This window comes from Homalodisca vitripennis, chromosome 1 (assembly GCF_021130785.1).
Source record: "Homalodisca vitripennis isolate AUS2020 chromosome 1, UT_GWSS_2.1, whole genome shotgun sequence".
Taxonomy (NCBI): domain Eukaryota; kingdom Metazoa; phylum Arthropoda; class Insecta; order Hemiptera; family Cicadellidae; genus Homalodisca; species Homalodisca vitripennis.
In genome coordinates, this window is record NC_060207.1 from 36,107,715 (window position 1) to 36,123,246 (window position 15,532).

The 15,532-nt window shown below is 39.1% G+C and overlaps 1 protein-coding gene across 1 annotated transcript in view; it reads left to right on the forward strand.

Moving 5' to 3' along the window:
* The first annotated feature begins 6,703 nt into the window (after positions 1 to 6,703).
* Positions 6,704 to 15,532, forward strand: part of LOC124359772 (inner nuclear membrane protein Man1) — a 63,276-nt gene continuing 54,447 nt past the window's right edge. The window contains exons 1-2 of the mRNA XM_046812791.1: positions 6,704 to 7,611; positions 13,763 to 13,859. Of these exons, the coding sequence (XP_046668747.1) occupies positions 6,777 to 7,611; positions 13,763 to 13,859 (932 nt within the window). The 5' untranslated portion in view covers positions 6,704 to 6,776. The remainder of the gene's footprint in view (positions 7,612 to 13,762; positions 13,860 to 15,532) is intronic.

Here is a 15,532-nt window from a genome sequence, read left to right on the forward strand (position 1 = left end):
GCATCACAAATCTTCTTTGAATCCTTTCCAGCCTGGTAGTATGATGAATATAGTATGAATATAGAAAAGGCGTAGAATCGTCTTGAAGAGGAAGACTATGAAGTAGACAGAGCACCACTATTATAATGATGTAACTATTTTTACTCCATCCGAGCCTACAAATTACCTTTGGCAAAACAATTTTCATCCAGTCATACTTAACATCAGGCTATATAAAATATTCACTGTTTCTATACTGGAACAAGTTTTAAGTGAACTTAATTCTGATCGACTTCCTCTTATTTCCACCTTTTTTTCTCACAACTTCTGTTTTTCAACTACCCTGTCTAAATTTATCGACGGCGAAGTAGACTGAGAAAATACGTTCTCTACTTATCTAGACAGTCACTTGGCTACGTCAGTAATCTTGTAAACAACAGCTCTACAGATTAATTATAATCGCTATCGATAAAAGTTTGGCCCGAACGTTGGCCGGTGTGTTAAAACGGTTGATCATACACTAGTCAAATGACTTCTATAAAAGGAAAAATAAGCACGTAACTGCTTAGTCATAGCTGCCACTGATAACGGTTATCTATGACTGTTATCACAGCTCAACCGTTGCGTTACTACTGTTTGTAAGCTTAGCTTTTTTTTACATTTGAAAGTAAAGCACGAAAACAAATTACTTCCTAACATGACTTGTATTATATGCTCTTAAGAGATATCAGGGATATCGAAAAAGTTTCATTGCTAAAGTGATCTTAATTGAAATTATTTTAGGTTCTCCTTTCTCAGTTTAAAGTAATATAATGATTAAAGGCTTGGTGGTAAGAAAACCAATTTATCTCAGAAATGTAATAAAAAGAAAAACGAACACACATTCCACAGTTTTAATGGATGATATAATTTAGATGCAGGGGACATGGTGGCGAATGGAAGTCAATGCTCCGTCCTTTAATAGACTTATTACTGGATAGTTTAGACCTGTCCCATATGTACACTAACTTACTAACATTATTTGTATTACATGCCCTTAATAGATACTAAGGTATATCGAGCCCTCAGGGGCGGTCTTACTTTCAAGGCCGTACGGGTAGTGGCGACCCCGAGGTACCCTAGCTAATGCTCCAGATCCTTCTCTTCTTGTTCTGGAGGCCTATGGCTGGCACACTTCTCTATGTGTCAGCCTATCTCTCTTCTTTCCACTCTCTTCTATCTGAGGTAAAGTTCCTCAAACTCTTCGATCTAGTTTTCCCTTTCATTTCTCCCACTAGGGGCCAAGCCACGGTGGAACAGCGTAGGCCAGGGCTGAATGGCTGGTGGCAAACCAGTCTATACTATGCGGACTCTGGACACCGGCGACCCTCCAGTTTAAAAGCAGCTTACCCAGGCATGCGGGGCTCTGTCTGGGCGGACCTTCCATTCCCTAGCTTCTCGTGGGAACAACATGGAAAGAAACAAAACAAAAAACAAAAACAAACCAACCCTTGAAACAGTTCCTGAAGCTGTTTCTAACCTACCTCTTCCTGCTGAGGTAGCTCCTGAAGCTACCTCGCACATACCACCACCTGGCAACACAACTTCAAGAGGTTGTTATGCCAACATCCCACCTTCTCCTCAACAAAAGTGCCTTAGGAACACAGGAGGTTCCATTGCACACTGAAGCTCCCATACATGGCAAGGCTTTATCTGAGGAAGGCAGTACAAGCGCTGAGGAAGCAAAATCCCTTCAAGATATAGAAGATCAGCTCCTCAAACAGGCCCAAGCACTCCCATGTCTACAGGTACGCTGGGATGATGCCACAGAGCAACTCGGCAACCTCAGAATGAAGAGGCCCAATCTCACCACTGCTCAAAGAAGAGAAGCACTAAAGGCTAAACTTCTTGAAAAAGGGTGAAGCTTTTGACCCTTCCAAGTGGAGGAGGGGGAAAAAGAAGAAGAAAAATAATCCAGAACGGCAGGAGGTCTCAACTCCGGGCCCAACTGCGGGTACCAAGGCGGGGGGTGGGGTCGGCCAAACGCCCCAGAGGCACCTTGGTCACCCCGCCCTCCGCTGAGGGACCCGCAAAGAAGGCTAGGAGGGAAACCCAAAAGCCCGAAGCCCACGATCCGAGGCCTCTGGTAGCACACCCAAGGCTACCTACAGAGAGGTCGCAGCGATTAAAATGGCCATAGCCCTCGAAGGCTACCCGGAGCGAAGCTTAGTGCAGAGCAAGGAGAAGCCATCGAGGACGCAATTATGGAAGATATCCAACCCTGGAGGATGGTTCCGTTCCATCGTTTTGCGGGCACCTACCTAGAGAAAGGTGTTTTAATTGCTTCCTGCATCAACGAGCACACCAAACGTTGGCTGGAAGAAGTTATCCAAAGAATAAAACCTCTGGGAGATGATATCTCTCTGAGAGTGGGTCTGCGTAAGGACATCTTGAGGTCCACTAGGGTGTTTTTCAGAGCTCACCCGAAGCTTCTGAAGAAGACACCTGAAAAGGTACTTGAGATGTTCAATAAGCAGAACCCCAACCTGAATATAAACGAGTGGAAAATCCTTCCATCCAAGCCAGACCCGAAAGGTTACGGATTCGTCTGCTTCCTGGACGTGGTCTGCTACAAGGCTGTGAAGGCTTCCAACTGTAGAGCCAACTTAGGACTCTGGCAGGTCTCAATTGTCTCCTCGACAGTCAAAGACAATGCCACGAGTTCTACAAATCAACCTCCAGCACAGTAGGGCTGCCTCGGCAGCCTTCTGCCAGTTCTTCCTCCAGGAGGGATTTGATCTGGCACTGATTCAAGATCCATGGCTTCACCAAGGGAGAGTGGCGGGCCTAAAATGAAACCAAAGGTAAGTTAATTTTACTGTACCTCTCTAAGGAATGTCAGAACCTGCATCCTGTTGAGGAGAGGCTTGGATTTTTCTAACCCTCAACGAATTCTGCTCCAGAGATCTCACTGTGGGCACACTGACCTGGAAGAATGGAGGTATATGCAGAGCACAATTGTAGGCTCCGTATACTTGCCATTATGATGCCAGGGAACTCCCTCCATCAAGAGACCTAGAGCTCCTGGTGGAAGAAGCACAAGCCAGACGTCAACAACTTCTTCTAGGTTGTGACGCCAACGCCCATCACTCTGCTGGATGGGGCAGCACCAACACTAACCCTAGAGGTGAGGCACTTTTACAATTTCTTCTAAGTAGGGACCTATTTATATGTAATAAAGGTAACCGCCCTACGTTCGCAAACACGAATTAGACAAGAAGTTATTGACATAACAATCTGCACACAAGGAATACTTGGAATGGTTGATAAGTGGCACGTAAGCGAAGAGGCCTCATTATCGGATCACAGGTATATCCTCTTTAACTTTGCAAGATGAGGCTGCAGAGGTCCTCTATCGTAATCCCAGGAGGACTGACTGGTTGGGATATAAGTCTGACCTCCAGTCACAGTTGGGATCGTTAGGCGGAAGGGTGCGATGCTTCACAGACATAGATCAGATAGCTTCTGACCTGCAGAATGCTATAATCAATAGCTTCCATGACAATTGCCCATTGCGACGGGGGAAGAGTCGAACCAATAGTAAGTGGTGGACTGCAGACCTCGCTCGCAAAAGGGCTAATGTTCAGGAAGCTGTACAATCAATGCAAAAGGAGCCGTATCTGGGAGTCCTATCATAGAGCTCTAACAGAATACAGCCTAGCAATTAAAAAAGCAAAACAAAGTTCCTGGAGGCAGTTTACACAGAAGGTAAATGAGTTAAGCGCGGCAGCTAGACTGCAACGCTTGCTAGCCTCAAGTCCAACCGGTCACTTGGATCTTTAAGGTCCCAGGGAGGTCAACACACTTCCGGGTCTAGTGATAGCCTCAAACTTCTCCTTGAGACTCACTTCCCTGAGTGTATCTTTGAGAATGACGACACTGGAACGTCTGGTAATCACGAGGCAGGCTCACGCCAAGAGCTTGTCGTGGTAGCTGGGCCATTGCCAGAAGGATTGTCACTCTCTCTAAAGCCAAGTGGGCAATTTCTAAATTTGCCCCTTTCAAATCTGCAGGAGGGGATGGAATCTTTCCGGCCCTGCTTCAACAAGGGCCGGAGAATCTCCTTACCCTTCTATGTGAACTATTCAGGGCGAGCCTAGCCTATGGGTACATCCCACAAGTCTGGCGTCTCAACAGGGTGGTCTTCATCCCTAAAAAAGGGAGAGGCGGACTACTCTGTCCCTAAATCTTTTCGTCCCATCAGGTTTATCTTCGTTTCTTACTGAAAACATTAGAAAGACTGGTGGAGAGGCACCTGAGAAAGGGAGTTCTCTCAGACACTCCCTTCATCGCAACCCAACATGCATACCAGCAAGGCAAATCCTGTGAATCAGCACTGCACCAATTAGTCAGTAGGATTGAGGATAGCCTGTCCGCCAAGGAATTGGCATTGTGCACCTTCATAGACATTGAAGGAGCTTTCGACAATGCCAAATTCACTGCAATGGTAAGTGGAGCACAGCGACGTGGCCTCGAGCCAGCTCTGTGCCGGTGTGGCTTAGGGCCATGCTGTGCTCCAGACGGATCAGGGCCGATCTCAATGAGTATCGCTTGTGATCGCACCCACAAGGGGATGTCCTCAAGGAGGCATCCTGTCACCTTCTACTGTGGAATCTAGTAGTAGATGGTCTACTTGAGGACCTTACTAACAACGGAATCTATGTCCAAGGATATGCAGACGACATAGTCCTTATGGTACAGGGAAAATACACAAATGTTGTTGTTGATATCATGAATACCAACCTTCAACATGTACACAACTGGTGTCAGGGAGAGGGACTGAAAGTAAATCCTCTAAGACAGTAGTTGTACCATTCACTAGAAAAAAGAACCTAGAGTCTCTTTCTAGGCTGAAACTCGCATCCACTCAGCTGGAGTGGTCAAAGACAGTCAAATATTTAGGACTGACTCTAGACCATAAGCTTACGTGGAATGATCATCTTAATAATATCCTGCACAAAGCAAAGTGGGCGCTCATGACGTCCAGGAGACTTGCAGGAATCTCATGGGGCGTAAAACCCCATATAGCACTATGGCTTTACAAAGCAGTTGTAAGGCCTCAAATCACTTATGGTTCATTAGTCTGGTGGACAAAGGTGAATCAGGTAACTGCCAAAGCCAAGCTTGAAAGCTTACAAAGGCTTGGCACAATCTTTGTAACCGGAGCATTCAGGAGCAGTCCCTCAGCGACCCTCGAGGTGGCTTTAGGACTTCTACCTCTTGATGTTCATATAAAAGCTGAAGCGCGTAAGTCAGCTTATCGGCTGATGGTTGCTGGCTTGTGGAGGAATGGCGCGTCTAACGCGAGCCATGGCGCCATCACTGAAGCTGTAAACCCAAGCGCTATTCTCGAAATGGTCTCCGACACAATGAGAACGGAGTTCGTATTCAATAAGCCATTCTCTGTTGATTTCTACTCCAGAGATGAGTGGAAATCGCAAAGATAACATCCCAACAATAAGAAAGAGCTTTGTTGGTACACGGATGGCTCGCTTATTAAGGGTAGAACTGGATATGGAGTGTTTAGTCAATCCCCTAGAAACTGCCCTTAGCGGCAGCTTGGGTCAGGAACTGCTCCATATTTCAAGCCGAAATCTATGGTATCCTAGCCTGTGCCAACCTAGGCCTCACCAGAAAGGTACCAGGAAATGAACATCTGTATAATGTCAGACAGTCAGGCAGCTCTTAAAGCTCTTGACTCCAACAGCATTTCATCCAAGCTTGTGTGGGAGTGCTTTAACACTCTCTGCAAGCTTGGATCACGCAACTGTGTGCGTCTTGGTTGGGTTACCGGGCCACACAGGCATAGGTGGCAACGAAATGCGCCGACAGGCTTGCCGAAAGCGGAGCAAGCATGCCATACACCGGTCCAGAAACCGAGTTGTGGTATAAGCAAGTCAGCCGCTTATCAAAGTATAAACAAATGGTCCAGGAAGACACACCGCTTGCGGTGGCAGAGTCACCAAGGACAAGCACTCGGCAAAAGACTGCTTGCCGATTCTAGCTCCGGATTCACCAGATGGCTGATGGGGCTGGGGAGGGGATCGGGTTAAGCAAGTGATTGCCTTGATCACTGGACACGGCCACTTCAGGAAACACCTAAACACTCTATGTTTACGAAATGAGGACTCGGAGTGTAGACTCTGCAATAAGTCTGAAGAGACTGCAAAAACACATAATACTGGACTGTGAGAGACTGGGAGCAAGGAGAAGGGCTCTTTTCGGTGATAAACAACCAGGCGACGAACCAGATGCTAGTATCGGGGAAAAGCTTCTTAGCCTAATTAAGGGCACGAAGATAGGCTTTACCCCTCTAACATCAAAGGGGCACACAATAAGCTCAGGTTGACGTGTGAGGATCTAGGAATCCACCCCAATATCCCAAAGGAAAAAAAAAAAAAAAAAAAAAAAAGGTATATCGAAAAAGTTACATTGGAAATGTGCTTATTTAAAATTGTTTTAGTCTTTCCTTTCTCAGCTTGGAATAAACAATGTGATTAAAATATAGTATATAAAAGAACTAGACTATTACTAAGCTTTTGTCATAAAAAAATAAAAATCCATTCAAGAATCTACTAAGAACAAAAAAATGAATAATTGCCATTTCCAAGGAACTACACATTTTATATGGTGGCAACACTGATGTTCATTCGCCAACGTTTTTCGTTCTGTTTCTGACTGTTAGGAAATTCGGATCTGTGCTTGTACTGAGGGAGTGTATTGGGAGCGTGAGTGGTGTTTATGAATGTTACTCAAATATGGCGTCTTTGGATAGTTTGTCTGATGGTGAGATACGTGTTAAACTTACAGAATTAGGATATCCAGTCGGTCCAATAACAGCAACTACTAGAAAAGTGTTACTTAAAAAATTGAAGCATTTGTTAGATCAGTTAAAATCGCCGGGAAGTGATAAAAAAGATGTCAAGAATCGTTCAAGTTTATCGAGGTACAGCTCTGAGGAAGAAAGTGAAGATGATGTTACCGCCAGTACAAGAAGCAGGAGATCCATGCCGCCTCCACCTCCTAAAAGTCCACCAAAAACTGTAAAACGGAGGTCTTTAGGTAGGCGTCTACCAGAAGAAACTTTGGAGGATAATACTGATACATCTGAATTTCATTATCCTTCAGCCAGCAGTACCTTCAATTCAGAAATCGTTACTGGTTCTCAAAATCACAAATATTCCCCTAAAACGTTTTTGTCATCAAATTTTGGTGATTCAGACAGTCCAGGAAACATTAATCGTGGAACTTTCAGCTCATTTTCATCAAATTATCAATCTAAATATTTAAGTCGGAAATCACAAGAACATTTTGATACTGGATCAGACACTGATGGTGTCGATGAATTAGAGAGCAAAATTCACCGATCACCACCCAAAACAACATCTCCCAGCAGTTATTCATTCATACCCAGTCTGAGTGGTGGCTTTTCTCAAACCAGATCCAGATTTCAACCACAGACAAATTCAAATGCCAATGATGGTTCAAGGTTTTCTGGAAAAAGTGGTTCAAGTAATGATTCAAACAGTCATAGTTCACCATTTAGTTCAGATTTTGTTAAAAGGTTGGCTGCAGCGTCACAAAATAGATCAGGTAAGAAAGAAATGTTATAGGCTACTATACCATAGGGTTACAGACATATGGCTTTATAGGCCTAGAAGGTAAAATTATAAAATGGTCTAGGTTGTTAAAAAGACAACATTTTAAAATAGGCTAATAATGGATTTTTGGATTTAGGGGTACCCACCAAATACTCTTAAAACAACGTTTAAAATATCTCTGATCATAAACCCATTTCTTACCTACCATGCATGTTTTTAATGAGCGTAGGCTTTATAAAGAATAATAGTAATCTGAATTTAACCTAATAGGCCTATTTACTTAACATCAAACTAGGAAACCATGAGGAATTGATTTCTGGATGGTGCATAACAATTAATTGGCTGCAGTATAATAAGCGGCTACCATGACAATCAAATCATAGATGTAACTAGGGACTGAACCAAAATTATGTCATAAGTATATAAAATTACACTTTAGTTAGGCTGTTGTTATGGGCAAAGTACGATGGAAGATGGGTAGGGTACAATAGGCGGACCCGGTTTTTTATATCGAAATTGGCAAACGATGTTACTTAATCATAACCACCGATATAATCAATCAATACTGATTAATCATTTTGTACAATTAACTTAAATAATCTATATCAACAGCTGTAAACACTTTCAAATAATACACGTAAGGTAATATTTCAATTTTACATAAGTAACATTTGATTATTTAAAATAGCAGTCAATTTTAGAAAACTACACGACATTGCTTTGATGATAAGACATGTTTTACGTGGTTTCAATTGCTCAGATCACGTAAGCAATTGTAAATGCCGACTTTAACTTTTTATATTTATAGTACGTATGTATGTAGTGTATAACAAATAGTAGATAGAGACAAAGTGTTCACTTTCTCGCCAACATCACTTAATTTCTGTAGGCAGTAAATGAGAACCGATTGTCATAGCTACCCATACATGAGCCACTATTTATTTGCTCAGTTACTGTAGGTTTTAGGGTAACATGGTCTCTGCAAACATGGCATCTCAGACGCTTTTCCAGCTTCACGGGAGTATGGGCAGACTGTGAAGAATGGCTGGAGCGAGGATTCCTTGGTATGGGCTCTATCTGAATGTAATTTTTTATTACGATGTCCCTGAACTTCAGGTAGGTTGTTTTGGTGGCAAGCCTTGAGAAAATGTAGACACCGTTCCACAGGGAGACGTCTAGCAGGTGGAAAAAATTTTGACGTACCATCGCAGAGACTTTCTGGGAGTGGAATAATACGAGATCATTTGGTCTCTCTGCGATTGATCCCACTCATGCCTTTATTGTAGCGGACAACCATGCTAGGCTTCATTATTTGTTCCCCTCTTTTGTTTGTTACCAACTCCATCTCAGGGCCATTCGATGTTCAAATGGTTAACACATTTCTTTTGTCACGCCACTTCATAACTGTAACATCTCCCTTTTGACAACTAATAGACTCCCCTTTTCTCAACTTTGTTTGAACCACAACCTCCGGATTACCAGCTCTAGTTGACCTCAAAGTACCACTCATGTTGGTCTTGTTGTTCATAAGATACTCTGCCAACTCAACGCTATTGTAGAAGTTGTCAAGAAAAAGTATGTGGCCTTTGCCAATGTGGTCCCTCAATAACTTTTTGACCACTTCAAAGGAGTGGCCTTTATCTGTGTCCATCAGAGTCCCCTTTACTTGATAAATTATAATATTTATAATGTATCCTTCTGATGTAGTCAGCTCGTAAAGTTTTATCCCATATTTTGTTGCTTTATTTTTTAAATACTGCCGAAACGACACTTTTCCTCTAAAGAGGACACTTCATCCAATGAAAGCGACTTACCAGGGCTGTAAACTCTAGCACAGTTTGCTAAGATATGGTATACTACATTTTCAATTTTATCCATTCTGTTGTTTGTGTTGTCGGTGTCTGGATAATAAAAATGTAAGCATCTTAAAATGCACTTAAAACGGTTATGGGACATTGTCCGCCCAAAAGTAGGATGTTCGTATAGGCTATCTTTGGACCAATAGTGCTTTATTGACGGTTAAGTTTACATTACCCATCAACATGCACAAACCCAAAAACTTTTTAAGTTCTTCTATATTGACATCCTCCCAAATGTTCAATGATGCATGTTTAGCAAGAGGATTTCCTCGAATGATTGATGCTCTCTTATTTGTCCAAGTGACTATTTTTTGTAGGAGAACGTTGTCAAAAATAGCACCAAAAACTTCAACAGGATCTGTTTGTAAGTGTATTTCTTCTTTACCTGTAAACTCGTGATCTAGTGGAACATTGTTTGTGTTGGTCCAACAACTAACTGAACTAACGTAGGCATTGTGAACTTCATTTGTTACAAACTGCACGTTAGAGTCATCTGCCAAACTATTTTGAGACTGTTCAGTTTCATCAGTCACAATGTTGGAGTTATTTACAATTTCATTAGCCTCAATGTCAAACAATTCATTTTGTCGTACTACACTACTATCATCACTACTATTAGAGCTCGGAACATACTCTGTCCATCCAATGAAAACAAAGAACTTGAGTCAGATTCACAGTCATTATTACTCAGCTCACGATTTATTTCACTGTCAGTACACACAAGCTTACGTTTCTTATTTTGTTCTACAATAGTTTCTAAACACTAACAAAACTTAACCTCAACCGTAGTTCAGAAGAAAGAAGCCCGTGGTGTGAGGTTTACAACAAGAACAGTGTAGGCTTCAATGAACAAGTTTACCATCTGTGCGGGATGTAATTTTTAAGATATCCAGAGACCAAGTGTCCCATATGTGAGCCAGACATCCCCATAGACCAATACAAAAGTATCAAACCTGTAAAATAGACCAGTGATTTTTCAAGGCAATAATAGTGGCATGCAAACAGCGGCGCAAATATGGGACATCAGTCTATTTGAGGTGCCCCGAGCGGTGCATATTTGGGATGCCGGTGCACGGATAGAAACCGAGCGGCTCATATTTGAGCCGGCTGGTTTATGGGTATACAACTTTTCTTAACATTGTGGTAGCGAATGTGTTAATGAAATTATTTAACCACAATTTTTCATTATTGGTGTAAATGTTATTAGGCTAATTGTAAAGAATGATTGTGTATATGTAGCAGAGCTAATTTGAACAATTATATACATTATTTTTAATTTCTCTACAGTTCAAGACACTAGATTAGTACAAATCAGTAACCTTAAAAGTACATGTTATAAAATTGGATTAATATTAAATATTACTATAGTTAATTGTGATAATTAACATTTGGAGCCCTAAAGTTACAATTAATGTTGCTATCACAAAAAGTATAATAATTTTTTTGTATGATAATTTTTATTATGACTTTCGAGAGGAAATGTTACGTCATTTACAATACAAACTTTACAAATAAAACCAGAAATAGGTTTATTGCTTCAATCAGCATTCCGTAAGTGAAACTGTTAGTACTTAATACTTGAACAGGTAAAAAGCATGAAATTACCAGATTTTATGAACAGTAGCCATTACCGACTTGTCACGATTTGTAAAGTCAAAATATAGGGTGAATTCTTGTGACAAGGAGTAGGAAAAATCACTTAGTTAGTGATCATGTAGTTATATGATTTTAATCTGCTACACATACTTTTGGAAAATGACGATAGTGTAGGCATGTTTAATATTTAATTGACATTCACATTCGCTACTAATCCCTATATAGAGTTTCGTATATGCTGAAATTTTTAAAATATATTTTTTACTTACTCTAGGTTGAAATATGTTTTAAATATTTATGAAAATTACTCATTATTCACATACTCTCTACCATATTGTGAATGCGGTAACTATGGTTACCATTAGCTCCTAGGGATAGTCTTCCTTGCTAGCTGGTAACTCTAGTTACCGCTCGCACTAGGGAACGCCCTTTTATGGCAGTGGGAATATTCCAAATGAATACATTGTAGCTAAGTAAACTGTATTTTATCTGTTTTAGACAAACATACACAATATTTATACGTAAATGTATAAACCAAAACGAATGTAAAAGTTTATAAAAATGTGAGAGTGTACTCAAGTGCGTACTTTTTGGTTGCCTTAACAATTCCCTCTAAAAAAAACTATCTACAAGCAATGTGAAAAAACTAATTGGAGATTTGTCATCAGACAAAGGAACTAAAAATCTTTCCTGTCTAGTAAAGGGAATAATTTTCATTCCAATCCGGTTGTGAGCGCTCCATTGGGGTGGGTTGGTCTCGTAATCAGGATCCTCAACTTCTGTGTCTGTCTGATACTCTATATCGTCCATGTTATCATCCTCATTATCTGAACTCAATACTGGCTCTGTTGTACGCCTAGAACTTGGTTATTGTACACCACTTGGTCCCGGGGAAAGATCCATTATGTTACACAATCACTTACTACTAAAAAAACTAAAAAGTCCTTAAAAATTATGAAAAAGTCTTATGTGAAAATGAAGTGCATAAAACGCAGGAAATGTACCACCCGAGGAGCGAGAAATACGGCATTGTGATAGCTCGAGTGCTGGCCGCACACTGACCTCATTTCAGATCAAAGACTCTGTGGTAACTATAGTTACCACTCGCTCCTAGCGCAGCATAGCAAAGGTAACCAGAGTTACCGCCCACAGAAAACGTGTTAAGCAGTGGCTGATTTTTACAGCTTGTCAAAGGGAACGGTTTTTAATGTTACATCGTAATAGGGTCATTCCATTTCAAATCAATAAATGAAAAATTAAATTTAGAACTTGTTCTCATCCCTTGACCTCTCAGATTTGGTTGATTTTTAGTAAAGTTATACCTACCAAGACTAGTAAAAAGGCAAAATTGTACATGTCAATTTTTTTGAAAAAGTATATGTTATTTACGCTATAACTGACTACATCTATGCAAAATTTCTGAATGAGTTTCAAAATTTCGCTTCTAACTAATTACTGAACATAGTACCTTACTTAAAAAACAGCAATAGCTACTAAAACCAAACGTGTGTACTCCAATAGCAAAATATTTTAAAAATATTAAGTACCCATTTTACGTCCCATTCTGAAAGATTGTGTAGGTGTAGTCAGTTATAGTGTAAATAACATTTTTTTCATTGAAGGGGACATATTTTGGATTTTACAAAAACTGTTTTTAAGGAGGATTCAATATTTTTTTAATATATAAAACATATATCAAATATAACTTGATATATGTGATATAGCAAATTAAAGAGCATTTCAACTGGAAAAGAATGCTCCAAATTTGACCTCTTTAACTTTAATAGTTTGTTAGCTACGTTGTTTACAAAATACTGAGACGTGACCAAAAACTGCCTTATTGTGGGTTTTTAAAAGCCTATAATTTAAAATCCAAAAGGCAGAAAAATATAACATTTTGCCTTTTTACTAGTCTTAGTAGGTACAACTTTACTTAATATCATCAAAATCTGAGAGAGGTCAAGGTCCAGACTACTGATTGATTTGACATGGAATTACCCAATAGTTAATAATGTTTGGTTGAATAAAGTATTGTTTTTAGGCAACCAAGTATTATTAACAACAATCTAAATTTAGTTTTTCTTTCCTAAAGTTGCAGTAGTACACAGCACGTTGCATTGGTATGTATAAGTTGAACGGCACTTGGTTGAGCTTTTAGTTTTACCTTCTTGGTAGCTGTGCCTAGTTTGTCATTTGTATGTATATGATTATTTTCACAACACTTTTGATCGATGTACAGAATTAAGGCACAGGTAATAAATATACTTAAAACCTAAATTTATTTAATTTTACCCATGCTTTTTTTGTTACTATAGTATCGAAGCCCTCTTCATGAATAATGAATAAACATGAATAATTCATACCCACTGGGGTATGCTTCCTCAAATAACATGTTTCACATTGGGTTAAAGTTTGTTATTGATGGTGGATGATTTGATAAAGATAAGGGGTAATGAAACTTAGCCATTGGACAATAAAAAACCATTTAGTTCGTTGGATAAATCATTTTTAATACAGAGTTCATTTTCCAAATTCATTACAATATATGCATAAACTTCCAAAAAAGTATGGTAACAGAAAATAATCATTTACAATGTTTTAAAGGTTTGGGTAGTTACTTTATGGTTTTTGTTTGGATGATTTATACTTCCAAATTTTGTTTGATAGGATTGTTGCATTGTGTTCTAGGTGTCAATGCAGGCCTACCATCTCGACTACTTGATGTTAAGGAAAGTGATGATGAAGATGTTAATTCCTCTCCAGCCTATTCTAATTACAATACAGGGTAAGATTAACATAACTTGCTGCTTAAAATTGAAACTGTGAGTTTTTACCCTTTGCACGCTACTAATAAATCTATTAACATTCCTATAATGCCAAGACAAGTAAAAACATTTTTCTTTAACCCTTTTAGTGCTACAGCGTCTACGTCGTAGACGCAGAGTATTTTTATATGTATTGGTTCAGTTTATGCAAGTTACTGGCTGTAAACGATGACAGTTCATCGAAAAGCCATAGAGTAACAATATTTGTATATTTGATTGCCGACGACCAGCTGTCTATATGTCTTCGACGTGAAATAAAAAGAGGGTCAGTTCGGATGTTTACGTTGCGAGTGAACTGACGCTGTGCTTTGTTTACTCTGTTTTATCTTATTTTATCCATTAAATTGTGAAATACTACTTCATTAGTATTCCAAATCATTGCATTACTTCATTTTTCCTTTGTGTTTTCCGTGTGTATTATATTTTACTAAGTTACAAACTATGTCTAATAAGAACATTGCAGGTTATGATGAGTTGCTTTTTTTACTTATTACTTACTTTTTTATAGTTTTATTACTGAATAAAACAATTATGTAGGTAAAGAAAAGTGTTAACTGTGCTTGAATTTCATCTTTTATAAATAATACTAAAGTTAATAAAGTATTTATGCTAATAATAGTAAGTGTATTACATTTCTCTTGAGCGTTTCAAACATTACATGTAGGGCAAAATTTGGCGCGGACAACATATTATACTTTTTATCCACACTTTTGTTGTGTAAAAATAAAATAAAATATATGGAATTTGTTTAGTTTTAGTTGTTATTTCCAATGGTAGCATCAGAAATTAATATAAAATTGTTTACATACTAAAATTGTATGCCAAAGTGAAAAAATTATAAAAAATTTAGATTATAAAGAAAATTTTTTATAACACTCCAAATATGTACAAATGTACTTTTTTGTATTTATTTCTGTTTATTGCTTATTAAATTTATCTTCAATACAAAAAAAGTAACAAGATATGACTTCAATTAAGGAAATAGTAAGGAATTTACTAAAACTCTGCATTTATGCCCTAAAATGCTTAGCACTCTTGGGTATGGCAATGCACCAGACCCCTTAGCACTAAAAGGGTTAAGTTCAAACCTAATTTTTATTATAATTAAATTATAAAAGGTAAAAGCAAAACGATATAAAACAGGGCATTTTACTTAAAATTAGTATATTTATTGATATATACAAAAAATATATACAAAACTGTTTTCTGAAAGAATTCTACTAATTAAATGCACCTTGTTGCACTATAAAACAAGATAAATATTTTTAACTTATCACAACACTACCACACGATGAAGAATAATAACGAGATACGTAGTAGACACACACTCGTGCCAACCGAGAAAGCAGTAATACACGCCACGGATATGTTTGGTTACAGCTCTGTAGGAGAGGCAAAACTGAAGAGCAGCTGGTCGGAGGTAGACAAAGGGCACTCCCCTCCCCATGCCGCAGAGTGAAGGTCTTTTATAAATTCTTCCTCCGCATCACCGTGCATTTCGAAGGCCTTACATTTCGAAGGCCTTATGTGAACTAAAAATTCTATAAGGCAATCTATAATATCGGATATAACTGTATTTGTTGTTTTGGTCAAAGTCTACCATTCTAATATATCCGTCTACAGCGTGGAAAGG